The sequence below is a fragment of the Rhinopithecus roxellana genome, chromosome 13 (genome assembly GCF_007565055.1).
Source record: "Rhinopithecus roxellana isolate Shanxi Qingling chromosome 13, ASM756505v1, whole genome shotgun sequence".
NCBI classification, from domain to species: domain Eukaryota; kingdom Metazoa; phylum Chordata; class Mammalia; order Primates; family Cercopithecidae; genus Rhinopithecus; species Rhinopithecus roxellana.
The window spans coordinates 132,178,465-132,202,530 of NC_044561.1; the positions used below are offsets into that span (position 1 = coordinate 132,178,465).

Genomic DNA, 24,066 nt, shown 5'->3' on the forward strand with positions numbered 1-24,066 from the left:
AAACTATGAGAACAGTGTATCACCAAGTAGAAAATACAACAAAGGGATGTAAAGTATTTCTTTAAAAAATTCTGGAGTTGAAAAGCACAATAACTCAAATGAATCTTTCCTTGTAGGGGCCCACCAGAAATGTGAGCAAGCAGAAGAAAGAATCGACAAACTAGAAGATAGGTCAGCCTGTCCAGTGTGAGAAACAGCACAGCAACAACAACAGGAATATGAAAAATGAACAGAACCTTCCGAGACCTCTAGGACACCATCACCCAGACAAAAACACACATCACAAAGTCCCACAAGGAGAGGAGAGAGAGGAAAGGGAAGAAAGAATATCTGAAAAAATAACAGCCAACTTAACTGTGATGAAAACATTAATCTACACATCCCAGACTTAGCTCAACAAACTCCAAGTAGAATCAGCTCAGAGAGATCCACACCCAGACGCATCATAATCCAGCTGTGAAAAGTGAAAAGCAGAGAGAATTCTAAAAACAGCAGGAGAGAAGGGACTCATCTCATACAAGGAATCCTAAATAAGATTAACAGATGACTTCTTATCAGAAATCACGAGGCCAGAAAGCAATGGGATGGCATATTCAAAGTGCTGAAAGGAAGACTGCCAACCAAGAATTGTATAATAGCACAGCTATGCTTCAGAAGTGAAGGAGAAATCAATACAAATAAACAACAAAATAAAATGATTAAATATAAATAAAATTATATAAATACAATGCATTATATATAAAATTATATATATTAAAAATTCTAAATAGAAATACAATTGTGTATGTGTGTGTATATACATATTCTATATCAATTTTTTTAAACAGTTTTTAAACAAAATCTGAGATAATTCATCACTAGCAGACCAGATACTGTAGGGAGGACTACAGGCTGACATGTAAGGACACCAGACAGCCACTCACATCAACATGAAGAAATAAAAAACACTTGTAGGCCGGGCGCGGTGGCTCAAGCCTGTAATCCCAGCGCTTTGGGAGGCCGAGACGGGTGGATCATGAGGTCAGGAGATCGAGACCATCCTGGCTAACACAGTGAAACCCCGTCTCTACTAAAAAATACAAAAAAAACTAGCTGGGCGAGGTGGCGGGTGCCTGTAGTCCCAGCTACTCGGGAGGCTGAGGCAGGAGAATGGTGGGAACCCGGGAGGCGGAGCTTGCAGTGAGCTGAGATCCGGCCACTGCACTCCAGCCTGGGTGACAGAGCGAGACTCCGTCTCAAAAAAAACAACAAAAAAAAACCACTTGTAAAGGTAACCATGGAGGTCAATATAGAAGATGGTATGAATGTCATTTTAAATTTTAATCTTGTATGCTTAGACATAGAGTTACCATATGTGTTAAGCTGTTTTTATGGAGCTATAAAGAAATACCTGAGACTGGGTGATTTCTGAGAAGAGGATTAACTGGCTCACAGTTCTGCAGGCTTCAGGAACCATAAGGGCTTCTTCCTCTGGGGAGGCCTCAGGAAGCTCTTATGCATGGCAGAAGGTGAAGGGGGAGCAGGCGTGTCACGTGGTGAAAGCAGGAGCAGCAGGGTGGGGGAGGTGCCACACATGTTTAAACACCAGATCTCCCAGGAACCCAGAGTGAGAGCTCACTCTGCACCAAGGGGGTGGCTCAAACCATTCCTGAGGGAGCCACGCCCGTGACCTAAACACCTGCCACCAGGCCCCACCTCCAACAAGGGGGATCACAATTCAACATGAGACTTGGCAAGGATGTGCATTTAAACTCTATCACCATAAAACCCGGGAAGTCTCCTCCTAGGCAGATGCTCAAGACAACCGAAAACAGGTCCACACAAAACTTGTAAATCAATGTTGATCACAGCATTATTCATCATAGCCAAAAGATGACATCAGCCCCAATGTCCATCAGCTGCTGGACAGGTTAAAAACGTGGCCCATGCATGCAACGAAATGTTGCCCAGCCTTGAGAGGCATGAAGTACTAATGGAGTTTCACGTGGAGCAACACGGAGGAGCCTCAGAAACACCCACCGTGGTGCTGCCTGGAAGAGGCAGACGCGGAAGGCCACACGCTCTACAACCTCAGCCATGGGAAACGCACAGAGCCAGGGGCCGCCAGGGCCTGGGAGGAGGGGGCACAGGAGGGCCGGCTATTGGGATGGTGTTTCTCCTGCGGGCGGTGGGCCGGATGACCCACTGCACCACCATGGGAGTGGACCGAATGCCGCTGAACTGCCTGGACTTTCAAGGGGTAAATTCCAAGGCAGGTCAATTACATTTGAACTTAAAAACATTCTGTGAGAGATCATTTTTGTTAAAGATGCCATCTATGCTTAAAAGCCTGCACCAATGCCAGGCCATACCACTGTGGACCCTGGTGCCCCCACCCAGGGAGCAGTCCAGCTGTGAGCCCAGGCCTATGGGGCCAGCAAGAATGGGAGGGGGCATGGAGGGGCCCACAGATGCTGCAGCCTGGCCTGGCCTGAGAGGGGCCACCTCTGTGCTGGGGCTCCCAGGCACCCACCTCCCGTGGCAACTCCTGGCTCCAGTCGGCTCCCGGCCCCTCCGTGGCTTCGGAGGCCGAATCTGCCTGCATCTGCCATTGATTTCTAATTCCAAGGATGTTGTTTACAGTGTAGTGAGATGGGTTTGTATTTCTGCAGGAGATTCTAGAAGCCAGACCTCAGAGTGGGGGAGGCGCTAGGCCTCCTTCCCACCCGGGTAACCCGACCCCGAGCCTGGGGAAGCTGTCTTGGCACCCCCAGCCCTGACCTCTCCTTGTGGACCTGGCACGGCAGGCTCTGGGCACAGCCAGTACCCCCAGGGCCTCAGTCTAGCCTCTCATTTCCCAAGGCGGCAACTGAGGCTCAGCCAGGCTTTCAAGGCCGGGGCAGAGCCAGCCTGGAACTCAAGTCCCCAACTCCCAGTCATGGAACGTTGTATAAGAGGATTCTGGCAGCCAACCCTGACATCTTTAAAAATGATTTTTCTGACCCTTAACTACTGAGGCGGCACAGTTCCTCGGCCGTCTGTGTCTGTGCTGGGCTGTGCCTGGCTTTGTCTGTGGCTGTCAGTCCTATTTTGTCCACTAGGAACAAGGTCAGGGCAGCCTCTGTGGTCCCCTCAAGCTGGCCAGTCTTCCCTGACGCTTCCCTCTTCACCCCTGGCCTTGCTGTAGTCGTGTCCATGGATACCTCCTGCCCACCCTGGTGGGCACCACTGTGTGGACACAGTGCTGGGAGGGGTGGGGGGCACCCCATTGGGAACCGCGGGTCTGAGCTCTGCCTTGTCTTTGAGCCCTGGTTTTCCTTGTGTGCAGACAAGGGCTCCAGCCAGGTCCTCTCTAAAGTCTCAGCCCGCTGCCTGGCACAATCTCTGCCTGACAAACCTGGACCCCCGAAGTGCTCTCACTCCTTTGAGTCTCATTTTGTTAAGAGGTGGCTGTTCTTGTGGAGAATCCTGCACTCATTGTCTTAGCTGACCCCACAGCAGGGAGGTGGGGAGGGCAGGGATCTTCTGCCCACTCTGAGGATGAGGAGACAGCCTGGAGGGTGGCTGGAGGGTCTGGCTCTGTCCCTTCCGCTCCTCAGCTCCTTCCCCAGCCCCCTCCCCAGTCTCTCCCAACCCTCTCCCCAACCCTTCCCCAGGTCCCTCTCCAGCCCCCTCCCTAACCCCTCCCTGCCCCTTCCCCAGCGCTTCCCCAGGCCCCTCCCGAGCTCCCTCCCCAGCTCCCTCCCAGCTCCCTCCCCAACCCCCCCAGCTCCCTCCCCAGCTCCTTCCCTAGCTCCCTCCCCAGCTCCCTCCCCAGCTCCCCCACAGCTCCCCCACAGCTCCCTCCCCAGCCTCTCCCCAGCCCCTCCCCCGCTCCCTCCCCAGCTCCCTCCCCAGCCCCTCCCCAACCCCTCCCCAGCTTCCCCCAGCTCCCTCCCCAGCCCCCTCCCCAGCTTCCTCCCCAGCTCCCTCTCTATCTCCCTCCACAGCCCCTCCCCAGCTCCCTCCACAGCCCCTCTACAGCTCCCTCCCCAGCCCCCTCCTCAATCTCTCCCAACCCCCTCCCCAGCCCCCTGCCCAGCTCCCTCAACCCCTCCCCAGCCCCTGGATTTCAAGGCTGCATCACCTGGCCTCTTGCAAGGACAGACCAGCTGGCCGTGGTGCTGGCTCTTGGGCTTTCTGGAGCGAGTCCCTGGAGGCCTAAGGGGGCTGGGGCAGGGGCAGACACAGGCGTTTAGCCCCCATGCCCAGCCCCCTCACAGGAGAGTTAGCAGGGCAGACGACAGACCCCAGGCGGGGACTGACTATGGGCTTGGGACAACACTACCTGAAGGAGCAGCAGCCCCCAGGTGGCAGGGCTGACTCAGTAGCTGCGTGGGGCGCTGGGCCTCCAGCCGGGCCGCACTCACAGCTGGCTGTCCTGGCAAGCTCAGGGCTGAGACCAAGGTATGGGGGTGCGGAGCAGCGCCTCCAGGCCGGTTGCCCCAACTCAGCCTCTCGGGATCCACTGCCCCAGCACGGGTGCCCTCCCAGGACCTCCACACGGGGACATGGGCTGCCAGACCCACCCCCTGCTGCCATGGCTGGATCCAAGGTCACCTTCCTCTGCAGACACTTGTGGGCTGGGGGGTGGGACCAGGAGGCTGGGGAATTCAGAAGACCCCAATTGCAGTTCTGGCTGGGCCACAAATCAGCTGCATCCTGGCAAGTGGGCCCCTGGTGGCCACATGCTCTCAGGCGTGTCCCATGTCCACGGCTCCTGCCCGGATGCCCCTCCATGCCTGTGCACCTCCCTGCTGTTACCAGGCCCCAGGCTGAGCGAGAGCGGCCAAGACCCAGCCTCAGAGCCCACGCTGCCTCCCGGCCTCTCCTGCCCCACAGGCCCTGGCCCAGGCTGGTGTCCACGCTCCTCGCTCAGAGCTCCGCCAGCCCGTCCTCCCTGGCTTCCTGCCACTCTGTGTGTGAGTCACCGGGCAGGAGCCACTGCGCCAAGAAAGGAAGCCAGTAGGGTGGAGAGCGCCCTCAGCGTGTGGTCAGGGGCACCAGCCTGGCCACCTACCACTGGGCCTCCCGGACAAGTGATGGGGGCTTCTTCTCAGGGCGCACTTGGAGTCACAGACACCCTGGGGCAGAGGTGCCGTGAGTGCTTCCGGGGTCCAGGCTTCCGCTCGCACAGAAGCCCCGGGGCAGAGGCGCCGTGAGTGCTTCCGGGGTCCAGGCTTTGGCTGGTGCAGAAGCCTGGGCTGAGGCGCCGCGGAAATCTGCAGGGTCTGGTTTTGGATCTGATTTACGTCTCTGCTCTGTCGCCAAAGTTTTGCCTTTTCCGGAATGTTACAGAAATGAGGTCTCACAGGATGCAGCCCGTCTGGCTTCCTTCACTTAGAAAAGCACGTTTAGGACTCGCCTGTGCTGTGAAGGGCCAGCGCATGCCTTTTGCCCCCAAGATCCCGCAGTGGGGGGGGCCACAGCTGTTTTATCCCCTCGCTGGTGACGGGCACCTGAGCTCTCTCCAGTGCGTAGGGGGTTACAAACACACCCTCTCTCCACATTCACTCCCAGGTTTTGTGTGAATACAGGTTTTCAGTTCATTCGGGTGCACGCCCAGGACAGGTTTCCGTTGAGCCCTGGCTCCTCTGACTAGAGGGTCCGCCTGGACAAAGGGGTGGTCACGGAGTGTGGGCGAGGAAGTGCAGCAGCCTCAGTGGCACAGTTTCCAGAATGCTCTTCAGAGGCGGCTGCTCGGAAAACCGGAAAACTGAGGCTCCACAGCACCCACCTGGTGAGCTGACCAAGCGGGGCGGGGCCACAGACCCCAGCAGCGGGGAGGCCATGGTGGCCACCCCTGGCTTTTCTTAGACAGCAGGGCACCTGTGCAGTTCCGTGGCCACAGCAGTTGCCCCACTGTCGTCCTTGGTTCCAGGGAACCAGGTGGTGTCAGGAAGAGCCCGGGCCACACCACAGAAGCAGGGTCCTCCTGACCCCCTCCCCGACCTCACTGCCTGGTTACCCCACCGGGATCGCCTGAGCAAGGAGCTCCCAGGTGAGGGCCAGAAGCACATCTCACTGGCCCCAGGCCCTGAACATGTGGCTTCCAGGTGAGGCTCGAAGGCCCTGCCCTGCAGACATGGGACAGGCGTTCCAGGCTGGAGAGGCTGGCTTGGGCATGGCTAGGAGGCTCTGGGGAAGGGACACAGCACAGAGGATGGCTCTGCCTGGTCAGTTCTGTTGTTCTGGGGATAGAAGGAAAAGCAAATGGTGTCAGAAGATCAATCCAACTGCAGGGCCACGGGTCACTCCAAGGCCTTCCCCACAGGGAGGGAGAGTCCGTGAGAGCATGCAGGGCCTCCAGGCTTCCTGCAGCTGCTGTGACAGGAGCTCATTCTCTCACAGCCCTGAGACCAGAGTCCAAACCAGTGTCATGGGTCAAAGTCAAGGTGCCAGCTACACGCCCCTGGAGGCCACAGGACGTGTCCTTCCTGTCTCCCCCAGCTCCTGGCGGCTGTCCGAGCTCCTTGGCTTGTGGCCACATCACTTAGCCCTTCAGGGTGGAGTCTTCCCCTCTCCCTGCTGCGTCTCCTCTGAGTCAGCCGGATCCCTCTACCTTCCCCTTGTAGGATGCTGGTGATGGCAGTTAGGGCCCTCCCAGGTAACCCAGGGACATCTCCTTATTTTAACATCCTTAATTTAATTGCATTTGCCATCCAGGGAACAGCGACTCATCGCCTTCCTATTCACAGTTCCAGGGACGAGAAAGGGAATGTGTCTCTGGGGCACTTGCCCGCCTGGTGCACAGGCCAGAGCTCTTCTCGTATTCCCAGCTGGACGCCCTCTGTGGTGGGGAAGAGGACAGTTTTGCGAGTTTGGTAAGAAGGCATCACACGTGAGACGCATCCATCCTCGTGTTTTTCTGATGAACGCTCACGGACATTTCCGGTTGGTGATGGTGTCACCTGCGGACATGACTCAGTTGTTCCTCACCCTGGTGCCCTGGCCGGGGCCCCTAACGCTGTGTGGTGGTGCCCACAGGCCTCTGGGCCTTGTTTCTGTCCCTGAGAGGCACACAAGCGACTCACTGCCCGGCATGTGTGAGCTGACAGTGTGGACGGATGTTCACGCAAACTGGGAGGGCATCTCCTGAGAATGAATTCGTCAGTTTTTGTTTTGCTTTGTTTTGTTTTTTTTAAAGCAGAACTCACTGGTGGAGCAGGAAGCCCCTTTGTTTGGGGAAGATCTCCAGAATCAGCCCTTTATGGGCACAAACGTGAAATTAACACCCAGTTTTTCACAGAGAAAACTGTAAAATGACTATTGGCTTGTCTACAAATGTTTTCAGCCAGTGAGGTCTGCATGCTGCTTTGTGTTTGTTGGACCATCAGTCTCCTAAGGGTCTCTATCCACAGACCGGGTGGGCCAGGGGTACAGTCGTCGGCCAGCATGGGAAGGACACGCAGCCACAGCGCTGACAGACCAGCTAACGAGCCCATGTTAATCCTGTGGGGGTGAGAGGAGGGGCCTGGCCCCACACCATCCCGACTTTGCCTCACAGGCGTGCCGTGGTGCGTCTGCATCTGAGCTCCGGTTCCCAAAGGTACTTGTCATGGGGCACACATTTCTGCAACATCCAGGTCACAGAGCCCTGAGCCAGGAACCTGCTGCCAGCCTGGAGCGCAGGCCTCCTGCAGGATTAGGGCCTGGGCAAGCCGGACGTGTCCCCGGCCCTCCTCATGCTGCAGGCAGGGTGCCCCAAGGCCGCCTGTTCTCTTCACAGCATTGCAAGAAAGCAGTTAGGGCTGCTTGGAGACAAGAAATTCCTTGGAAAACATCACAGCAAAGATTTATTTGCTATTGAACAGTTTGCAAATGTCGTAAAATAACTGGAAATCATCCTGGCCTGGAAAAAATTTCACACAACCGATTCACTAGCCAAGAACTTTCGGAAAAAGGAGACAGCAGAGGAAAGCCTGGGCCTTTCTCATCCAAAGATCCTCAGGTCCCAAAGGGAGATCCAGCTGCATATTGCTTTGGTTTTGAAAACACAGGTGCCTCCAATCACTCGTCCTCTGCGGCAGCAGCAAGCAACTCCCTGACCCCGCAGGTGGGGATGGGCGGGGCTGGCCCACGAAATGAGCAGCCGTCAGGACTCACAGCCACGCTGCAGCTTCCCATCCATGCTCCACGCCGAGCATGGGTGGCTGGGAGGTGTTGTCCTCACTGTGTTAATGCCCATCACACAGGAACTTGGGGGAGATGCCAGCATGGCACCCAGGGTGGGGTCCCTGGGGTCCCTGTGGAGCAGCCTGCATGGGGCACCCCTGTGACCCAGGAATGGACTGAGAGCCCACCAGGACAGGACCATGAGCACCGTCCCTCTTGGGTTTCCTGTGGAATTGGGGGTGGGGGTCTGGCCAGTGAAATCTCCAGCGCCAGGGTGCCCATCCAATGCCCGGCTGCCCGTGTGCAGTGTTTGCCAGCTACTGTGGTGTAAATATTCCTGCCTGGCTGATCTCAAAGCAAAGCACTGAGCTAAACTGTACACAGTGACTCTGACAGCACTGCACGGTGGCCCCAACACCTGTGCAGCATGGACTCCCTAAGGACTCTGGGCAGAGTGAGTTTCAGGGGTGCAACAACAGCTGTGAGGTCCCCAGGGCATCCTCCCGGCCACCTGCCACAAACACGGCCCAGCTTCTCCCTCCTGGAGGTCCCCGCCCCGGGTCCTGCAGAGCCACGTGATGTCTGTCTGACACCATCTCCCTTCCAGCTCTGCTCTGAGGCCTGAGCGTCCCTGGCCGCCAAGCGTCTGCTGACTGAGAGCTCCAGCTCCCGAGAGGTGCCCAGTACCTGGTGAGCAGAGGGGTCTGAAGGAGCAGGTGCCTCCTCTTCAGGCACCTGTGGTCACTTCACAGTGAACGAGGCTCCAGCCGGGTGCCCTGAGAAGTGACCAACACCCTACCAAGAAGAAGACCGCACAGCCACGGCCAACGTGGAGCTCTAACTCCACGTGGGCTCTGGCCTCCAGCCCAGTCCTTTTCCTTGAGTAGGGACGACCCTTGCAGTGGCCTCTCCACATTCCATGAGTGGGGAGCACGTGTGGTAAAGACAGGCAGCCTGCAGGTGCCTGCTATGCGTGAGGGCCACGGCCGATGGAAAGCTCAATCATGAGTGAAAAAAAAGAAAGTGTTTCAGAAAATATAACAAGTCAGTGGGAAATTAATTTATCAAAAAGCAATTTAAAGCAGCCTTGCAGGAACATGGGTCCGCACTGGCGAAGCCACTGCTCACCTGTGGGCTGTGTCTGTCCGTCCACTCAGCAGATCCATGAGTCTCTGCCCAGCGCTGCACCCAGCCCAGGGGCACCGGCCTCCCGAGCTCATGGCCGGGGTAGGGCTCCTAGCAGACTCATGTGGGCAGTGAGGGCCGAGGTGCTGGGGTGCCAGGCAGCCTTGCAGCGACCACAGCTCTGCTTGACCCTGCGAGAGGACGCTTGTGCGGAGCCACTGAGCTGCCCGGATGGGGGTCCCAGGCACTGGGCACCCGGGACTGGCCCCACAGCCAAGATGGTGCCGCACAGTCTTTTGTCAGGTTCCCGGGATCCACACTGGTGTGACCCCCAACCCCGCATGGAGCCCCAGAGCCCTGGAACCCTGGCTGGCAGAGAGAAAAGAGTGAAGGGTTCCTATTCCCCTTTTCTCTTCTGAGACCGGCAGGGCCCCCTGGGCTGCTGTCTTGTGAGCCATTGCTCTGCACAGGGCTTTTCTCGGGCGAGAGGTAGGTGGAACTGGCCTGGGAAGCAGCTCTGGCCATGCCTCCCCCACTGTCTTCAGGGAGCCAGGCCCATGTTACCAGCCCTGTTCTCCCAGGAGAGGCGGGTGGCACACAGCGCCTTCTCCAAGAGGCTCCTGGCATGACACACAGAAGCTGCTCCCCCTGCGAAGCTCCCAGCCCAAGGCGAGGGAACGGGGCACCATCCCACCAGGCTCCCTGCCAAGGCGAGGGGACAGGGCACCATCCCACCAGGCTCCCTGCCAAGCCCTCTGGAGCGTGGATCAAGGACTGTGGCGTGGGCAGAGGCTCCAAGGACATGTGGTCCAGGTTCCTGTTTCAGATGAGGGAAACTGAGGCCAGGGGAGTCCCCAAATCACTCCCTGTGGGGTCAGAGGTTGAGCTCAGCCTGGCTGAGCCTCTGCTGCTCGTGCTGTCTCTCTCTGTCCCAGGTAGGCCGGAAGGTGCCTGATGGGGCCCTGGCCAGGGGACCCCTCCCACCCTCACAAGATGGGGACAGGGGCACAGGAGGTCCAGAGAGGGCAGGCCAGATTCTGGCTGCTGTCCCTGCCACCAGCCCGTGGCCCAGTGCAGGGACAGCTCCACGCAGCAGGGACAGTGAGGGTGTGCAGGAGGGAGGTCAGGCTGTCTCCACTGCCACCACCACTGCCTGGGGGTCGCCTCTACAGCACAGCACTCGTGGCCCTGGCTGGGGTAGAGGGAGGGCCAGGCGTCAGGCCAGCGAGGCTTCAGAGTCCACGCAGCATTGGCATCTGAACCAGCAGGGCTGTGGGACCTGAGCAGCCACGTGGCATCATCTGCCCCAGGCCTGGGCCTCCCCCGACACTCCTGGCCACTGTGGAGGCTGCAGTCCAGTGCGGCCTCCCAGGGGGCAACTTCAGCCTGTTCTTCTCCTCCTGGCCGTGAGATGGGCCCAGGGCCTGCCCCGCACAGCTGGGTGTGCTGCCTCAGACCAAGCCTGCCACTGAGGGAGATGCAGGAGGCCCACACACGGCCAGAACACTGCTGCCACTCACCCCCGTCGGCTGCTCTCCTGCAGGACTGATGTGAGCAACCCCCATCGCCGGGGGAGGAGGAAGCGGCCAGTGGCCCAGCTCCCAGAGCTGCAGGGACAGGGTGTGCGGGCACCAGGACGGTGGCTCCCTCCTGCCTGCTGTGGAGGCAGCCCTGAGGCCTCGGCCTGGCCCCTGCTCTGCCACGGTGCTCAGCCCAGCAGCAGAAACAAGACTCAGGGCCCCAACTCAGAGGGCAGGAATGGAGCTGGCATTGGGCTGAGCACCCCCGTTCCCAGCTGCTGAGGGCTGAGCAAATCACAGCTCTGAGCAACTCTGACCCTTGGCACCCACCCTCCTGCTGGGGCACCACAACTCCCAGGGCACCCACCTTCCTCTCCAGCATCCCCGTCTTCCTCCCAGGGAACCCATCTTCCTCCAGGGACACCCAGGTGCCTTCCTCCCAGGGCACCTACCTTCTTCCAAGGGCGCCTACTTTCCTCCTGGGGCACCCCCCTTCCTCCGGGGGCACCCACTATCCTCCTGGAGTACCCCATCTTCCTCCCATGGCACCCACCCCATCTTCCTCCCAGTGGCATGAGGTTCCTGGGGAGCTGTGTCTGCAGGGGCAGCATGTCCAGCCTGTGTCCAGTCCTGGGCAGGGAGTCCCACAACGGCCTCCAGGCACCTGCACCTGCCCAGCCGGGGTAGCCCTGACCAGGCAGTGCAAACACCAGGGCCTGGCCTCTCCCACATGGGGTCATCTGCTCACCCAGGGAGGGCTCAAGACTCACCTCAGCCCCTCCCTCCAGCCACAGGGAACAGGGTACCACGGCAGCCTCCAGAGCAGTCCTCGGGGTGCAGATGGCTCCAGAGCCCCCAGACCAGCCCCAGCCCCAGCCCCGGGCTCCTGGGCCATGCCCAGAAGGGACCCTCCCCCTCAGGGCTGGAGATGCCTGGCCTGGCACCAGCTACTCAGCCTTCTCCAAAGCGCTTTAAAAAAAACACCCAGCAGCAGCACCTCATCCTCAGGGCACCCGCAAAGCTGAAGATGCAGACAAAAAATACAGTGAGACTCCTGGCGGTGACAGGGCTGAGCTCGTGCCCTATGAGCTCTTTCCCAGGTTACAGAGCTGAAAGGAGCAAAGGGACCTGCAGGAGGCTGTGCCAACCCCCGCCTGATGGCTGGAGGTTGAGGGACTGGCAGCGGCCAGCCTGCCCATGGGCACTCAGACCCACGGCCAGCGGCTTCTGGAGCAGGACAGCGGAGGCAGCGAAGCCCCCTTGTGGGGTCTGTTTCTCGCTTCCCCCAGAGCCACTCTGGGATCTTCTTGATACGCTCTTGGATGCCCTTGTTCAGTGAGGGGGCAGGCAGGACTGAGTGGCCCCCATAACTCCTCCCCAGCCTTCCGAGGACCTTAGAGGGGGACCCTTTCTCTCCCCCGCATCTTGGCCAAGGGGTCCTGCACTGGAGCTGGGGCCTTGGTCAGACTCCAGGGCCCTGAAAGTCTCTTCCTTCCCCACTGAGGCTAGGAGAGGAGGCAGGTGGGCCTGGAGGCTCAGGTCGGGCTGCTGCTGGGCACCTCACTGGCTCTGCACCTACCTGCCCATGGTGTCAGCTGCTTTGCCGCTGCGTCCCCAGGTCACACACTGGGAACCCCATGTGGCCACCCCCATGTGTCTTTCCCAGCATGGGGCCCCAGTGGAGGGTGGGCTGGGACCCTGTCTTCGGCTCCTGTTCCACAGCTTGCCCGAGCTGGCAAGGGCTGCAGACTCAGCTGACAGATCAGGCTTGCCAGAATCACTGGTCCCGTGCAAAGCCAACACCCAACTCCAATGGGCAGCAAAGCGCCGCAGGCACAGAGCCTCCTTTCATCTCTACAGCAGGGCGGAGTTTAAAAAGCAGATTTTCTACACAATGTCCTATGTGAGTCCCAAGAGAGCTCAGGCCACGACCTCCAGCTGCCTGCAAGCCTGCATCTTCCTCTGGGAGGCTTCCCCCCTCACCCTGCCTCTGGGCCCGGGGTTGAGGGGCGATGGAGGCAGGATCCCCTGCAGCCGGGAGTTCTGGGAGCAGGTGCCCAAGGCAGAGGCCATGGCCCCCGGGCAGGTGGCAGCTTCGCCCCCACCAGAGCCCACCACCCTCATGGCATCCCACATTGCCTCAGTCTCTGCCTGGGCCAGGCCCTCAAGCTGCTGGCTCGGGTGTCCAGACCGTGGAGGCAGTGGTTGAAGGCTGATGGCTCCTGGTGTCATTAAATACTCTGTTTTTACCTGCTCTGGGCCTCCGGAGACCAGCCTGGCACCAGAGGAGGGGACGGCAGAGCCCCAAGCTGAGCCAGGCTCCAGCCCACACCCACTGGCCCCAGGTCTGGCCACGGGCTGGGCCCTGGTGTGCAGACACCAGTGGCTACTGCTCCAGGGCCTTTGCACAAGCCAGCTGCAGGCCCAGGCGGTCGCGGGGAGTGCGGCTGCAGCGGCCTCTTTTTCCTTCCCCTCTTGGGAGATGGCTGCTCCTCCCGGCTGTTTCCGGAAAGTGTGTTTGTTATTTGGCTCCTGGAAACACCATCTGATGAAACAGGTTCTGTTGGGCTGACCTGCCAGGCAGAGGCTGTGGGCGCCCAGGAGTCCCACCACGAAGCAGGCGGCAGAGACCCGACGGCCCCACCCTGAAAGCTGGGACCTGGCACCTAAACGGGGAGATGGAAGAACGTGGAAAATTCCCTGAGTGCAAATTGATGCTCAGCTTCCACAGGCACCAACTTGCTGCGGAATCCTGCTTTGCGGGTCATCGTTCTTCAAGCATTCGGACGCCTCGGGCCCCAGATATTCAAGAACAAGAAAGCTCTGTTTCATGCGGACACGCTCACACACGCACACCTGCTCTCACACACCTGCTCACACGACTCACACGCATACATGCGCACACACACGTGCTCACACATGACACACGCACACAAGCACGCCCACGCACTCACACACATGCACATGCTCACACTACACACACGTGCTCACACACACGCGTGCACACGCTCACAAGTGCACATGCACACTCACACACCCATGGCCACGTAGCCCCAGTCTCAGCATCATGTCCTCTATTTAGAAATATTGGCTAAACACCTAATAAATAACTGAACAGAAATGTAATCTTTAATGAAGACTCACAAACCAAAAGCCAGCTGGCAGTTCCATTTAGAACATCCATGAACACAGTGGCATTTATAGGAAACCTTCTCCAACAGCGATGCTCCCATGTGTGACAGCCCCCCCTCCAAATGTCCTTCCTTCCCCTTCACGCCTCCTCACAGCCCAGGGCCCTAGGGACACGGGTGCCAAAGGACTGGATCTGGTGGACAGGCCAAACCCGGGCCATGGGCCACGGTACTGGGCAGGCGGGGCCCTCAGGGAGGGACGGGGCTCCCTGGGTCAGCCCTCTGCCAGCCGACCAAGACTAACCCTAGATGGTGCCCTCGACCTGTCCTCCCTCAGCAGCCCCATGAATGTAATATCCAGACCAGTTTGTGGCCCCTAGGAGGGGAAACTGAGTCCCAGCCCCAGAGTCCTCCCTCAGCTTCACCAGGTGCCCCATGGAGGAGACAGCCAGGGTTTGTCACCTGACAGGCTCACCAGAATCAGGACAGGTGGGAGGATAGTGCAGGTGGGGGCAGGACAGGTGGGGACGGGGCAGGTGGAGACAGGACAGGTGGGGACGGGGCAGGTGGGGACAGGACGAGGGTGGACTCCAAAGGGAGGCCAGCAGCAGTGTGTCCCGGCAGCAGTGTGTCCCGGGGAGGCTGACAGTGGCCCTGGAGGCGTCAGGTCTCCTCCCAGGCCAGCAGCAGGGCCGTATGCTGGGAACAGGACCTTGTGGTGAGCAGGTGGGAAGGAGGTGGGTGGAGATGGTGGGCAGGGCTGCCTGGAAGACTCCCCAGGAACGGCCATGTGTGTTGGGAGCACTGCTGGAAGGAAGGTGTGACCAGGAGGAAGTCTCAGGGATGGGGTGAGGAACTGGAGCCCAGAGTCTGGGTGTGAAGAAGTCACCCTCAGCAGGCTGGGCCCATGGGCGATCAGGGAGGGGGAAGGGAGATGGGGAGGGGGCTAAGGCCTGCCAGGAGCCAGGTCCTGGTGGGCAGCAGATGGCACGGCGCCTGGCAGCACTGAACGGGAGTGGGTGGGAGGACACGGAGCCAGGCCAGCCTCAGTGGCGGGGTCCTGGGGCCTGTGTCCAGAGGCGAGGCCCACACAGCAGTGGAATGGTCCTGCAGGTGCACGGCCACAGTCGGCAGGGGTGGGGGCTTTGGCGCCCTGGCTGCCCAAAGCTTGACACTAACCTAGAGCCAACCAAACCCCACATTCAGGGCACACCCCACGGCGTATCAGACATCTATAGCCACGTAGCAAATAACCCCAAAACTTAGCAGTTTAAAAAGGCCTCCACGTGTTAGCTCCCCCATCTCTGGGGCAGCGTGGCTGGTGGCTGCAGCTCAGGTGGCAGCCACAGGCAGTCCCATGTCCAGGACGGGGCTCACGGGGCTGTGGGGAGGCCTCAGCCCGACCACGTGGCACCCCCAGGCTGCCAAGTCTCCTCCAGGTGCCAGAAGCCACAGTCTAACCCCCTAGGTCTGGAAGTGGCCTCCCTTGTGCCTGCTGTGGGCTGTGGTCACACGGGTTACCCTAAGGCCACGTGGGTGGGGCTGCACCAAAAACATCTACCCGGGGTCAGGGCGTCCGGGCTGCCACAATGCCAGCTCCTGCAGTGCTGGCCACGTGCCCAGCAAGGAACCCTATACACAGACCCTGCTCTGCCCATTCCCCAGGGGCCACGAGGCACACAGACCCCGCTCTGCTCACCCCTCAGGGGTCATGGCGCCCTCATCCTGCTGGGCCAGAGACGGTGGCCTCTGCCCTCCTCATACTGGCCGCTGGGAGACCATGTAGTGGTGGCAGCAGATGCCTGTGCGGAGGCATCCTCAGTGCTCAGACAGGGCAACGTGCACACACACACATGCATGCATACATGAGGGGCTTTGTGGGGAAGAGGAGCCCAGGGAGCACGACTCCTGACACGTTCCGTGGCAGGCCCAGGGTCGGGGGTGTAGCAGGAACTCTGGCCTTGAATCCAGAGGCTCCGCCACATCTGGGGCTGCTCTCGCCAGCTGTGCAGCCTGGGTGACTCCACGGCTCTGGGTCGTGGGCTGTGCTCGGTGCCTGGGGGGCCTGGCCTTCTGTGTCTCAGTGTCCCCCACCCCCCGCACAGCAGGCTAAGGACGCCTGATCCGTGAGACGCAGGGAGCTGTGTGGGATAATTTCTGGAAAGCACAGCCAGGACCGGCATCAGTGAGGGCATGAGCTTTTGGCCGCCTCTGCCCTTCCCATTCACAGCTGCCTTGCTGCCTGCCGTGGCCTGGAGACGCGGCTGCGGACGCTGTCTGCTTGCAGTTTTTCCCTTTTTTAGCCCAAGGCTGAGCGGTCCTTCTGGACTGAGGTGCGTGGAGCCTGGCTCTTGACTGGCAACGGAGACGCTCTCCAAAGCTCCTGGAATGTTACTGACCGCCGGGCTGGGATGGCGCTCACATTCTTCTAGGTGTGGATAGTGGAACAAAACCAAAATATTAGCACAAGGCTAAGTTTGTTTTACAGCATCCCGTAATATATGAGGTGCTTGTTTGGATTTTATCTAAACAACTTTCCCTGCACACCCAGCAGCTGCTGAGTTTCAGCTCCCGGCCCCTGGAGCGCCTGCGGCTGAGGCTGGGATGGGGGCTCCAGAGGTCACTCCTCCCCTGGAAGACACACGTTGGCCTTGGGCCGGGGACTCTTAGTGATGCGGTCACCCCAACGTACCGGAGGCTATGGCTCTGCTTCCTCCTGGGGCTGAGCTAAGCAAGCTTTAGCTCTCGGGCCGAGTGCAAGGAGGGCAAGAGCGAAGTCTCCGACGGTGCTGAGGTCTGCCCCGGGTGCAAGGGACCTGTGTTTTCAGCACTACCGTGTGGCCTGTGGATGCCCCAGGCCCCTGGACAACTGATATCTGGGGTCCACACTCCTGGACAGGGCTGAGGAGGTGATGTCCCCAGACTCACCCCAGCACAGCCATGGAGGGCACCCCGGACACCCACCCCGGCCTCAGGCTCCCACCCCAGCGGGCCCTGACATGGGTGCATGTGACGCCCTCCTGGCCTTGGCCTCTCAGGCCCAGCTCAGCCACGGCCATCCAGACCCTTGGGCTCCGGTGTCTTCTAAAAGCTCTGAGAAGCACCCCCTTGGGGCAGCCGGGGCCCTGACTACCCTCCGACCCTCAGCTGGACTCCCTGTGGCCCAGTCCGGAAGGTTCTCTTCAGAACAGATGGCAGATGAGGCAAGAGTCGGCTCTGAGCTCTGCCCTCCGGCACCAGCAGCGCTGTGAGGGCCCACAGGGTGGGTCAGTGGTCCCCAGGGACCTCGGCCTTAGGGAAAGTGCAGCAGAGGCCTCAAGTCCCCAGGCGCTCAGCTCATGTTGCCCTCGCTCCTCCAGAGCACAGCCCGAGCTGCAGGAGGGCAAACGCTCCACCTCTCAGCCAGTGTCCCTAACACCCGTGCCGAGAAAACAGCAAAGGCCGGTGCAGGATGGAAAGGACGTGAATGGTGAGGCCAGCAGTGAGCCCGAGGGGACCAGCCCAACAGCCAGTGCTCCCAGACACCGGCCAAGAGCAATGCCCCATCCTCACCGCAAACGCCGCTGTGACGCGCTGACAGTGGATGCGAATGTGTGACAGACAGTGAGTGCCAGTGTGACCGTCACGGCTGATGCTGAGCACTGCACCCACACACCAAGGAACCCGCAAGCCCAGGGCTCAGCTCCTGCTCGCGGGGTGCAGGCCGGGCCTCACTGTCCTACGTACACAGCAGCATGGGCGCTTCAGGCCTCTCCAGCCTCCTCCGTGCAGAGCCTGCCACCATCAATGTTGCACAAGGGACAGGTGCTGCACAGAGAGGCCACGTGCCTTGCCCCGGGCTGCCAGGTCCAGAGAACGGTCCAGGGATGCCAGGGTCACCCGGCCCCAGGGCTGCTCCTGACCAACCTGGGACGGATCTGGGCAGAGACAGGATGAATCACCTTCCGGACGGTGGCTCCAGGTCAGAAAGCTGCCAGGTCACCCAGGTGCCATGCGAGCCGCTCCCCGGGGACAGTTTTCGGCCTTGGGTTGATCACGGCAGCTGTTTTCCGTCTGCCAGGCCAAGCCCAGCTTTCATCTCCCATCACACAACCCTCTGCTTCCTGGGGCTCTGGGCTTATCGTGGTTTTCTTTTCTACTGTCTGGAACTGAATGTTTAGCTCATCTATTTTGTATTCTCTCTTGTTTATAATAAAAACATTTTAGATGAGTTTTCCTCCCAGTCAGTGCGTTTCTGGCCACCTTCTGGAAGCCACAGCAGCATCAGCTCCTCTCTGACCTCACAGCGGCTCTGGAGGGCATCGGGTGAGTGTCCAAGCACCTCTCACCTCAATGCGACACAGGGTCTATTTCCAGCCTTCCTGCGTGCCTGGGGATGCCTTACGTGTGCATATCGCAGCTGCAGTGCGCTGTTCACGGGGGGCCGACCTCGGCTGCATGCTCACCCACCAGGGCGTGGAATCCCACGAACAGGGTTTCGTCAAACAGTGACAGGGAGACACGAGTAGACCCCACGGTAGGATGGGAGGGGCCTGTCTAGTGAGAAACTCAAGGGAACAACCTTGCCAGAGGCCCATAAACCCAGGCAGCACAGGGACTGGGCTCATCCTGGAACATCAGGAGCAGGACAGTGGCCTGAACATCAGGACATCTAACGGCCAGACCAGTGCTGGGACTCCCGGGAGTAGCAGGTAGTAGTGGGCAGCAGCCTCAAAGAACCCCAGGACCCCCACCCAGGGGGCAGTTCCGGGTGGGGACAAGGACAGACAGGACACCTGGTCAGTCCTGAGAAGCCACACAGAAGCCTTGCTCTCAGACAGGCCTCCCTCAGGCCTGGGCTGCCTGGCTCTGAGCCCCCAGCAAGGTTTGCAGCCACGGGGAGGGGAGAAGTTAGGGGTCTTGACCTCTATGCGGCACCAGGTTGGGGAGCAGCAGGGCAGGCAGGGTGGGGTCCCACCTTGGAGGACCACCTGCCAAGGGTGAGGCAGGGGCAGGGAGGTGGCTGGCAAGCACGTCCCCCTCCCTACCAGCTGCAGCTTGGGTGACGCTGCTGAAAATCTGCAACCCCAAGGCCTCAGAGACACGACCTGCAGGACAGGCCTCTGTTCAGCCAGGCTGGACACCAGCTAGGAGGAAACCTCTGCTGCCCCGAAATACGAAATTGGAACAGAAGGTTACGGGCCAGTTCACTCATAGGCAGAGGACAACTCCAAAATGAGGCCCTGGCAGGCAAAATACAGCCCGGCCCAGGAATTCCCGTGCCTGAGCTCGGACTTCAGAAACAGAAACCCAAGGCTGTGTGGCACACCTGCCCGCAGGAAAAACAAAACACCCAGTTTTCTCAAAGGGCACCGAGAGGGAAGTCAGTAAAAGCTCCTGATAAAAGTGATGCAATGACAGGTTTCATTCCTACTTGATACAAGTGAGCAGATAAAAGCAAATACCTACGTACTTGTTGAGAATGCTTGGGTTTGCCCCTAAAACCACACACACACACACACACACGTGTGCACACGCTCAAGTGCGTGCACCCACGCCCCCAGCTCCGCCCTGGAGAGCCAGGGCGAGGCCGTGTGTCCTGACTTTCCAGGTGCACTGGTGCTTGTCAGCAGGCTTTCCCGAGGACTTCAGGACACCCTGGGGCTTCCTCCCTTGGGCTGCAGGGAAGGACTAGGCCCCTCGGGTGCCCCCTCGGCAGGGGTCAGTGGCGTGTGCGCATCCTCTGCAGCTGCAGTGCCTCCCCTGGGTCCCACCTGCCTCATCTAAATCTGGATGCCACCCCACCCCCCGAAGCTTGAGTGGGAAGTATGGGGACCCCCGGCCTGAGCAACCAGTGGTCAGCACGGTCACTGCCCCGGCCCCTGGCATCACCCCCAGGCAGGGCCTTGTCTGAGTGGACCCAAGTGCCCACTGGGCTCAGCTGTCCCCTGGCCTGAGTCCTTGGCCACTTCTCACTGAGCCCAGGGCAGCCAGGATGCTTCTGGGGAGGAGGAATGTGACCCAGCATGGCGCCCCGGAGCCTGGAGTCCACGGGCTGGGTCCTAGGGATCCCAGAGCTCTGTTCCACCCAGAGCAGAGGCGGGCGCTGCCTCGTGGCTGCAGGCCTGGAGCCCCAACCCTCCCCGCACACCAGGTCACAGAGGTTGGCTGACACTGACCAGCAGCAATGCCTGTTGGAAAGGATTTTGGGTTTTCGAGACACCCATGCATAGACACCTCCTGGTGGCACTTTCAGCAGTGCCCTGAGGGTCAGTCTGGCTGGGCTTGGCCATGGGCCCACTGCCCAAGGCAGGGAGGCCCAGGCTGGCTGGCAGCGGAAGGGTCCAGTGGAAACAGGTGGGGAGCAGCAGCCGCCAAAAGTGGGGGGTGGGGCCAAGGCAGCCCATCCATTACAGGGGCACAGAAGCCCCAGAACAGAGCTGCCAGGAAGGGCTCAGGGGTCCACTCCAGCTCCCCTGGCTTATGGAGGGTCGACTGAGGCCCACAGAGGGAGCACAACCTCCCCAAAGCCTCAGCCACCAGGTCTGAGGCCAAGCCAAGAGCAAATCACTCACTGGGCCTCGTGCTGGGGGCAGAGACCTCGCCCTGGGTCCTGCTCTCCAGCAGGCTGCGATCGTGGCATGTGGTCAGCGGACACAGGAACCCAGGACCGCAGGCTGCAGAGCTGCCAACGGGAACAGAGAGGTCCTGGGGCTCCCTCCCAGCTCTGTGGAGGGCTCCCCTGAGTCCAGGCCTTCCTGAGGCTTCAATGGTCTCCCCAGAGGCCAGGGATGTCCTACTGGCATGAGTTTTGGCCACCTCTGCCCAGGCTGGCCTGGGCCCCTGACTGAGGTGCCCACTCTCTCCCAGAGGGGTGGGGGCATCTCCCAGGGGCACAGTGGGGTGCAGGTGAGCGGCTGTCTTCTAACAGACACCAGGGTGGGCCTATGTTTCTGCAGTAAACAGGGCACCATCCCTGCTCCTTGGGACAGGCACCCTCTCCCCCTAGAGTGCTCCAGCAACACCAGACCACAAGGGCCTGACATAGGATCAGCCCTGGTACGCCTTTCACCCCCCACCGTTCTGGACTTTCTCTCTCTCTGGAAAACGAGAGCTGCTACCTGCAGGGCTGGGCACGTCTGTGACATGGGGCCCCTGCCAGAGCCCAGCCAGCCCCAGAGGATTTGCAAGCTGATTTCCTGTCCCTGTCCGTAGCCTGGGCAACGGGACAGATACCTTCCTCGGAGGGCAGGGAGCTTCCTGCCAGCTTCCCTGCTGCCCCCACGCTCAGTAGCTGTAAGCAAAAGCGCCAGCCTTCTGGGGCCCACAGCCTCACCTGGGAGACTGGGATGCAGACGTGATAGCTGGGGCTCTGGCAGCTGCTTTGGCATGAGAACAAGGGAAGGGTGGTGGCCCCTGGGCTACCGATGGCATCGCAGAGGCTGGGACTGCCTGTGCCCAGACTTCTCACTTTGAGACGGAAAGGCCCACCGCGTTTTAAACATAACCTGCCAGGACTTGGGTCTTTTCTTAACAAGCAGCCTGCCATGAGACTAGGAGGCCAGCAGGCCCTGCTCGTTCCCAGGACCGGCGAGCCCGTCCTCGCCTGTTCCACGTGGGCCTGAGTTCTGCCTACCCCTGGGCCCCACCTGGCAGAGCTCGTCCTAAAGCAGCAGAGTCAGGAGTGGGAAGCCTGGTCCCCGAGCACCTCCTGGCCAGAAGATGCCTGCTGCCTGCCCAGCCTGGCCTCCACCCTCCTCAGTCCCCATTAGGGCTGTCTCTCCAGGGCCCAGGCCTGACCACCCTCCACTTGGAACTCTCCCACCTCCAACAGGTGCCCCTTTCCCTCCTGGGAGACTTCAGGGCCCGCCCAAGGTCTCTGTGGCCGTCCTATGCCCCCGTGGCTGAGCTCCGAGGGGGCGGGCTGGAGCAGGGATCATGGCTGTTGCACAAACGAGACAGCTCATGGGCCCTGCCAGGCACAGGCTTCAGGAAGCGGGAGCCAGGCCCTGTGTGGGCGGGGGCAGTTTCACCGGGGATGGAGGGGTCATGGGGCAAAGGCCAGGTCCAGTCAAACCCCAGGCCACCCAGGAGCCATGCAGAGTCCCAGAGGGGAGAGACAGGAGGCTGCCCCCATCCCGCAGGAGCTGCACAGACACAGGGCCGGCCGCCTTCTCCAATTAAACATCAGGGTTAATTAGAGTCTTCCGGGCCCAAGGGAGGGGACCGAGATGAAGTAATCACGGCTGTGCCAGGAAATCCAGAGCTAAGGTTGGAGGAAGCGGGGAGCATGCTGCCCACTGGGAAGGCGGGAAAGCCAGGACTCAGCCACCCATGAGGGGTGCTCCGGCCACACCAGCTCTGGGCCGGAGCACACACAGGTCACATTCGGCTCAGTGGGGCCCTCAAGCCACCCGTCCTCACAACTGTGTGTGGTCACCGCCACCATCAGGGCCGGTGGGGGATGCCAGAGCCCAAGAGGCCACGGGCTCAGCATGGCGGCTTCTCCTGAGACAGCAGGGTGGGGTGTTTGAGGGGGTGTGTGGTGTGTGGGGGGCTGTGGGGGTATGTGTGGGAGGGCATGTGTGTGAGGTGTGGAGCATGTGTGGGATGTGTATGTGGAGGGCGGGCGAGTGTGGGGTGTGTCGGGGTGTGTGGAGGTGTGTGTGGGGGGGATGTGTGTGGGGGGATGTGTGGAGTATGTGTGTGGGGTGTGTGGGGATATGTATGGGGAAGGTGTGTGGGGGGGTGTGTGTGTGTCGGGGTGTATGGAGGGGTGTGTGGAGGGGGTATGTGTGGGGTACGGGGGTGTGTGTAGGGGTGTATGTGGGGTGTGTGTGGGGGATGTATGGGGGTGTGTATGGGTGTGTGTGGGGTATGGGGAGGGGTTTGTGTGGCGGGTGTGGGGAGGAGCATGTGTGTGGGGATGTTGAGGGGTGTGTGTGGGGTATGGGGGTGTGTAGGGGTGTATGTGGGGTGTATGGGGGTGTGGGTGTGGGGGGGTGTACGGAGGGGTATGGCGGGTGTGGGGAGGGACGTGTGGGGGGGGTGTGAGGGGTGTGTTGGGGGATGTGTGGGGTGTGTGAAGGGGGGTGTGAGTGTGCGAATCCCACCCCTGAACTTGGAGTTCGGGAGGGAGGGGCTCAAATGGAAAACAGATCCTGTCTCGGACTCTGCCTCCGGCCCCATGACACCTGGGGTGCCACTCCTCCCAGGACACCGGAGTGTGTGCCACAGTCCCCCTCACACAGACCGGAGCACGGTGGGAGGTTCAGCAAGTAAGATGGGGTCTGGGGTGGATGCTGACCTTGAGAATGGAGGGGACAGCCGGAAGCTCTGTGCTCCTGAATGTCAGCGCCCATCACCTGGCTGGCTGGAGAGGGAGGCTCTCTCAGGCCTCAGTTTCCCCACTCAGGGCTTCAGGGCCTTTTGTCCTAAGTGGCCGGGAGATCAGGCCTCTGCTCCATGGCCTTGCAGGGACTCTGAGGCCCCAGGCGCCTCTGCATCTGTGTCACCAGGAAGAAGTATTTGGAATCAGAAAACATGTCATCACCGGTTTTCTCTAAGTAATACCCCACCAAAAATTTTTAAATGAAAACTCCTTAATCTTCAGGAAGACTGAAACAATCCAGGAAGAGGCCTCTCATTATCATCCTGGCCCACGTTATTTTAACATCTCTGGAAGAAACACTTTAATTGGGTCTGTCTGACTTTAAAAAAACGGAGCTTTCCATACAGACCCGAGGGTCTCAGCGCCAGGAGCCAGGACCTGGCATGGAAGCCCCGGGACGGCAACTTCAAAGGGGAAAGAGGCAAGACCAGCATCCGCCCGCCAGCAGCCACCCCGGCATCCTGGAAGCACTCGCTGATAGTAGCGCCCCTGGAAAACCTGGTCACGGCGGCAGCTGAGAACCCACCAGGCTGGAGGGGCTGCCAGGGGCTGCAGGCAGACAAGGCCTGGGCGGCAGCCAGCACCCACCAGCGTCTCGGAGCAATGACCGTGGCTGCCGTCACTGGCTTTATCGCCACACAGGGAACATTCCAGAAGCAACACGCCTGGTGTTTGTACAACACTTGGCTTCCAAGCAGCACAGAACCCTGACTCACCAGCTTGGGGGCTGCGGCTGTGCCTTGCCTCTGCCCGATGCGGCCCCAGCCACCGCCCTCCCTCCCCATGC

The 24,066-nt window shown here is 60.1% G+C and overlaps 2 protein-coding genes across 3 annotated transcripts in view; both read right to left on the reverse strand.

Annotated features, from left to right (window-relative positions):
* Nucleotides 1-1,199: 1,199 nt before the first annotated feature.
* Nucleotides 1,200-5,096, reverse strand: LOC115892653. The gene is made up of 3 exons (XM_030914005.1): nt 4,307-5,096; nt 4,106-4,188; nt 1,200-1,491 (listed from the first exon to the last, which is right to left on the reverse strand). The coding sequence occupies exons 1-3, from the start codon at nt 4,756-4,758 to the stop codon at nt 1,358-1,360; spliced, it is 669 nt and encodes a 222-aa protein (XP_030769865.1). The 5' UTR covers nt 4,759-5,096; the 3' UTR covers nt 1,200-1,357.
* Nucleotides 5,097-13,877: 8,781 nt separating this feature from the next.
* FAM207A (family with sequence similarity 207 member A) overlaps nt 13,878-24,066 on the reverse strand; it is a 61,255-nt gene continuing 51,066 nt past the window's right edge. Inside the window, exons 7-8 of one of the 2 annotated variants that reach the window (XR_004052825.1) lie at nt 23,196-23,394; nt 13,878-16,337 (exon numbers count right to left, since the gene is read on the reverse strand). The gene's annotated coding sequence lies outside the window, so the exon portion shown is untranslated. The remainder of the gene's footprint in view (nt 16,338-23,195; nt 23,395-24,066) is intronic. The other variant, XR_004052822.1, reaches the window with a different exon arrangement.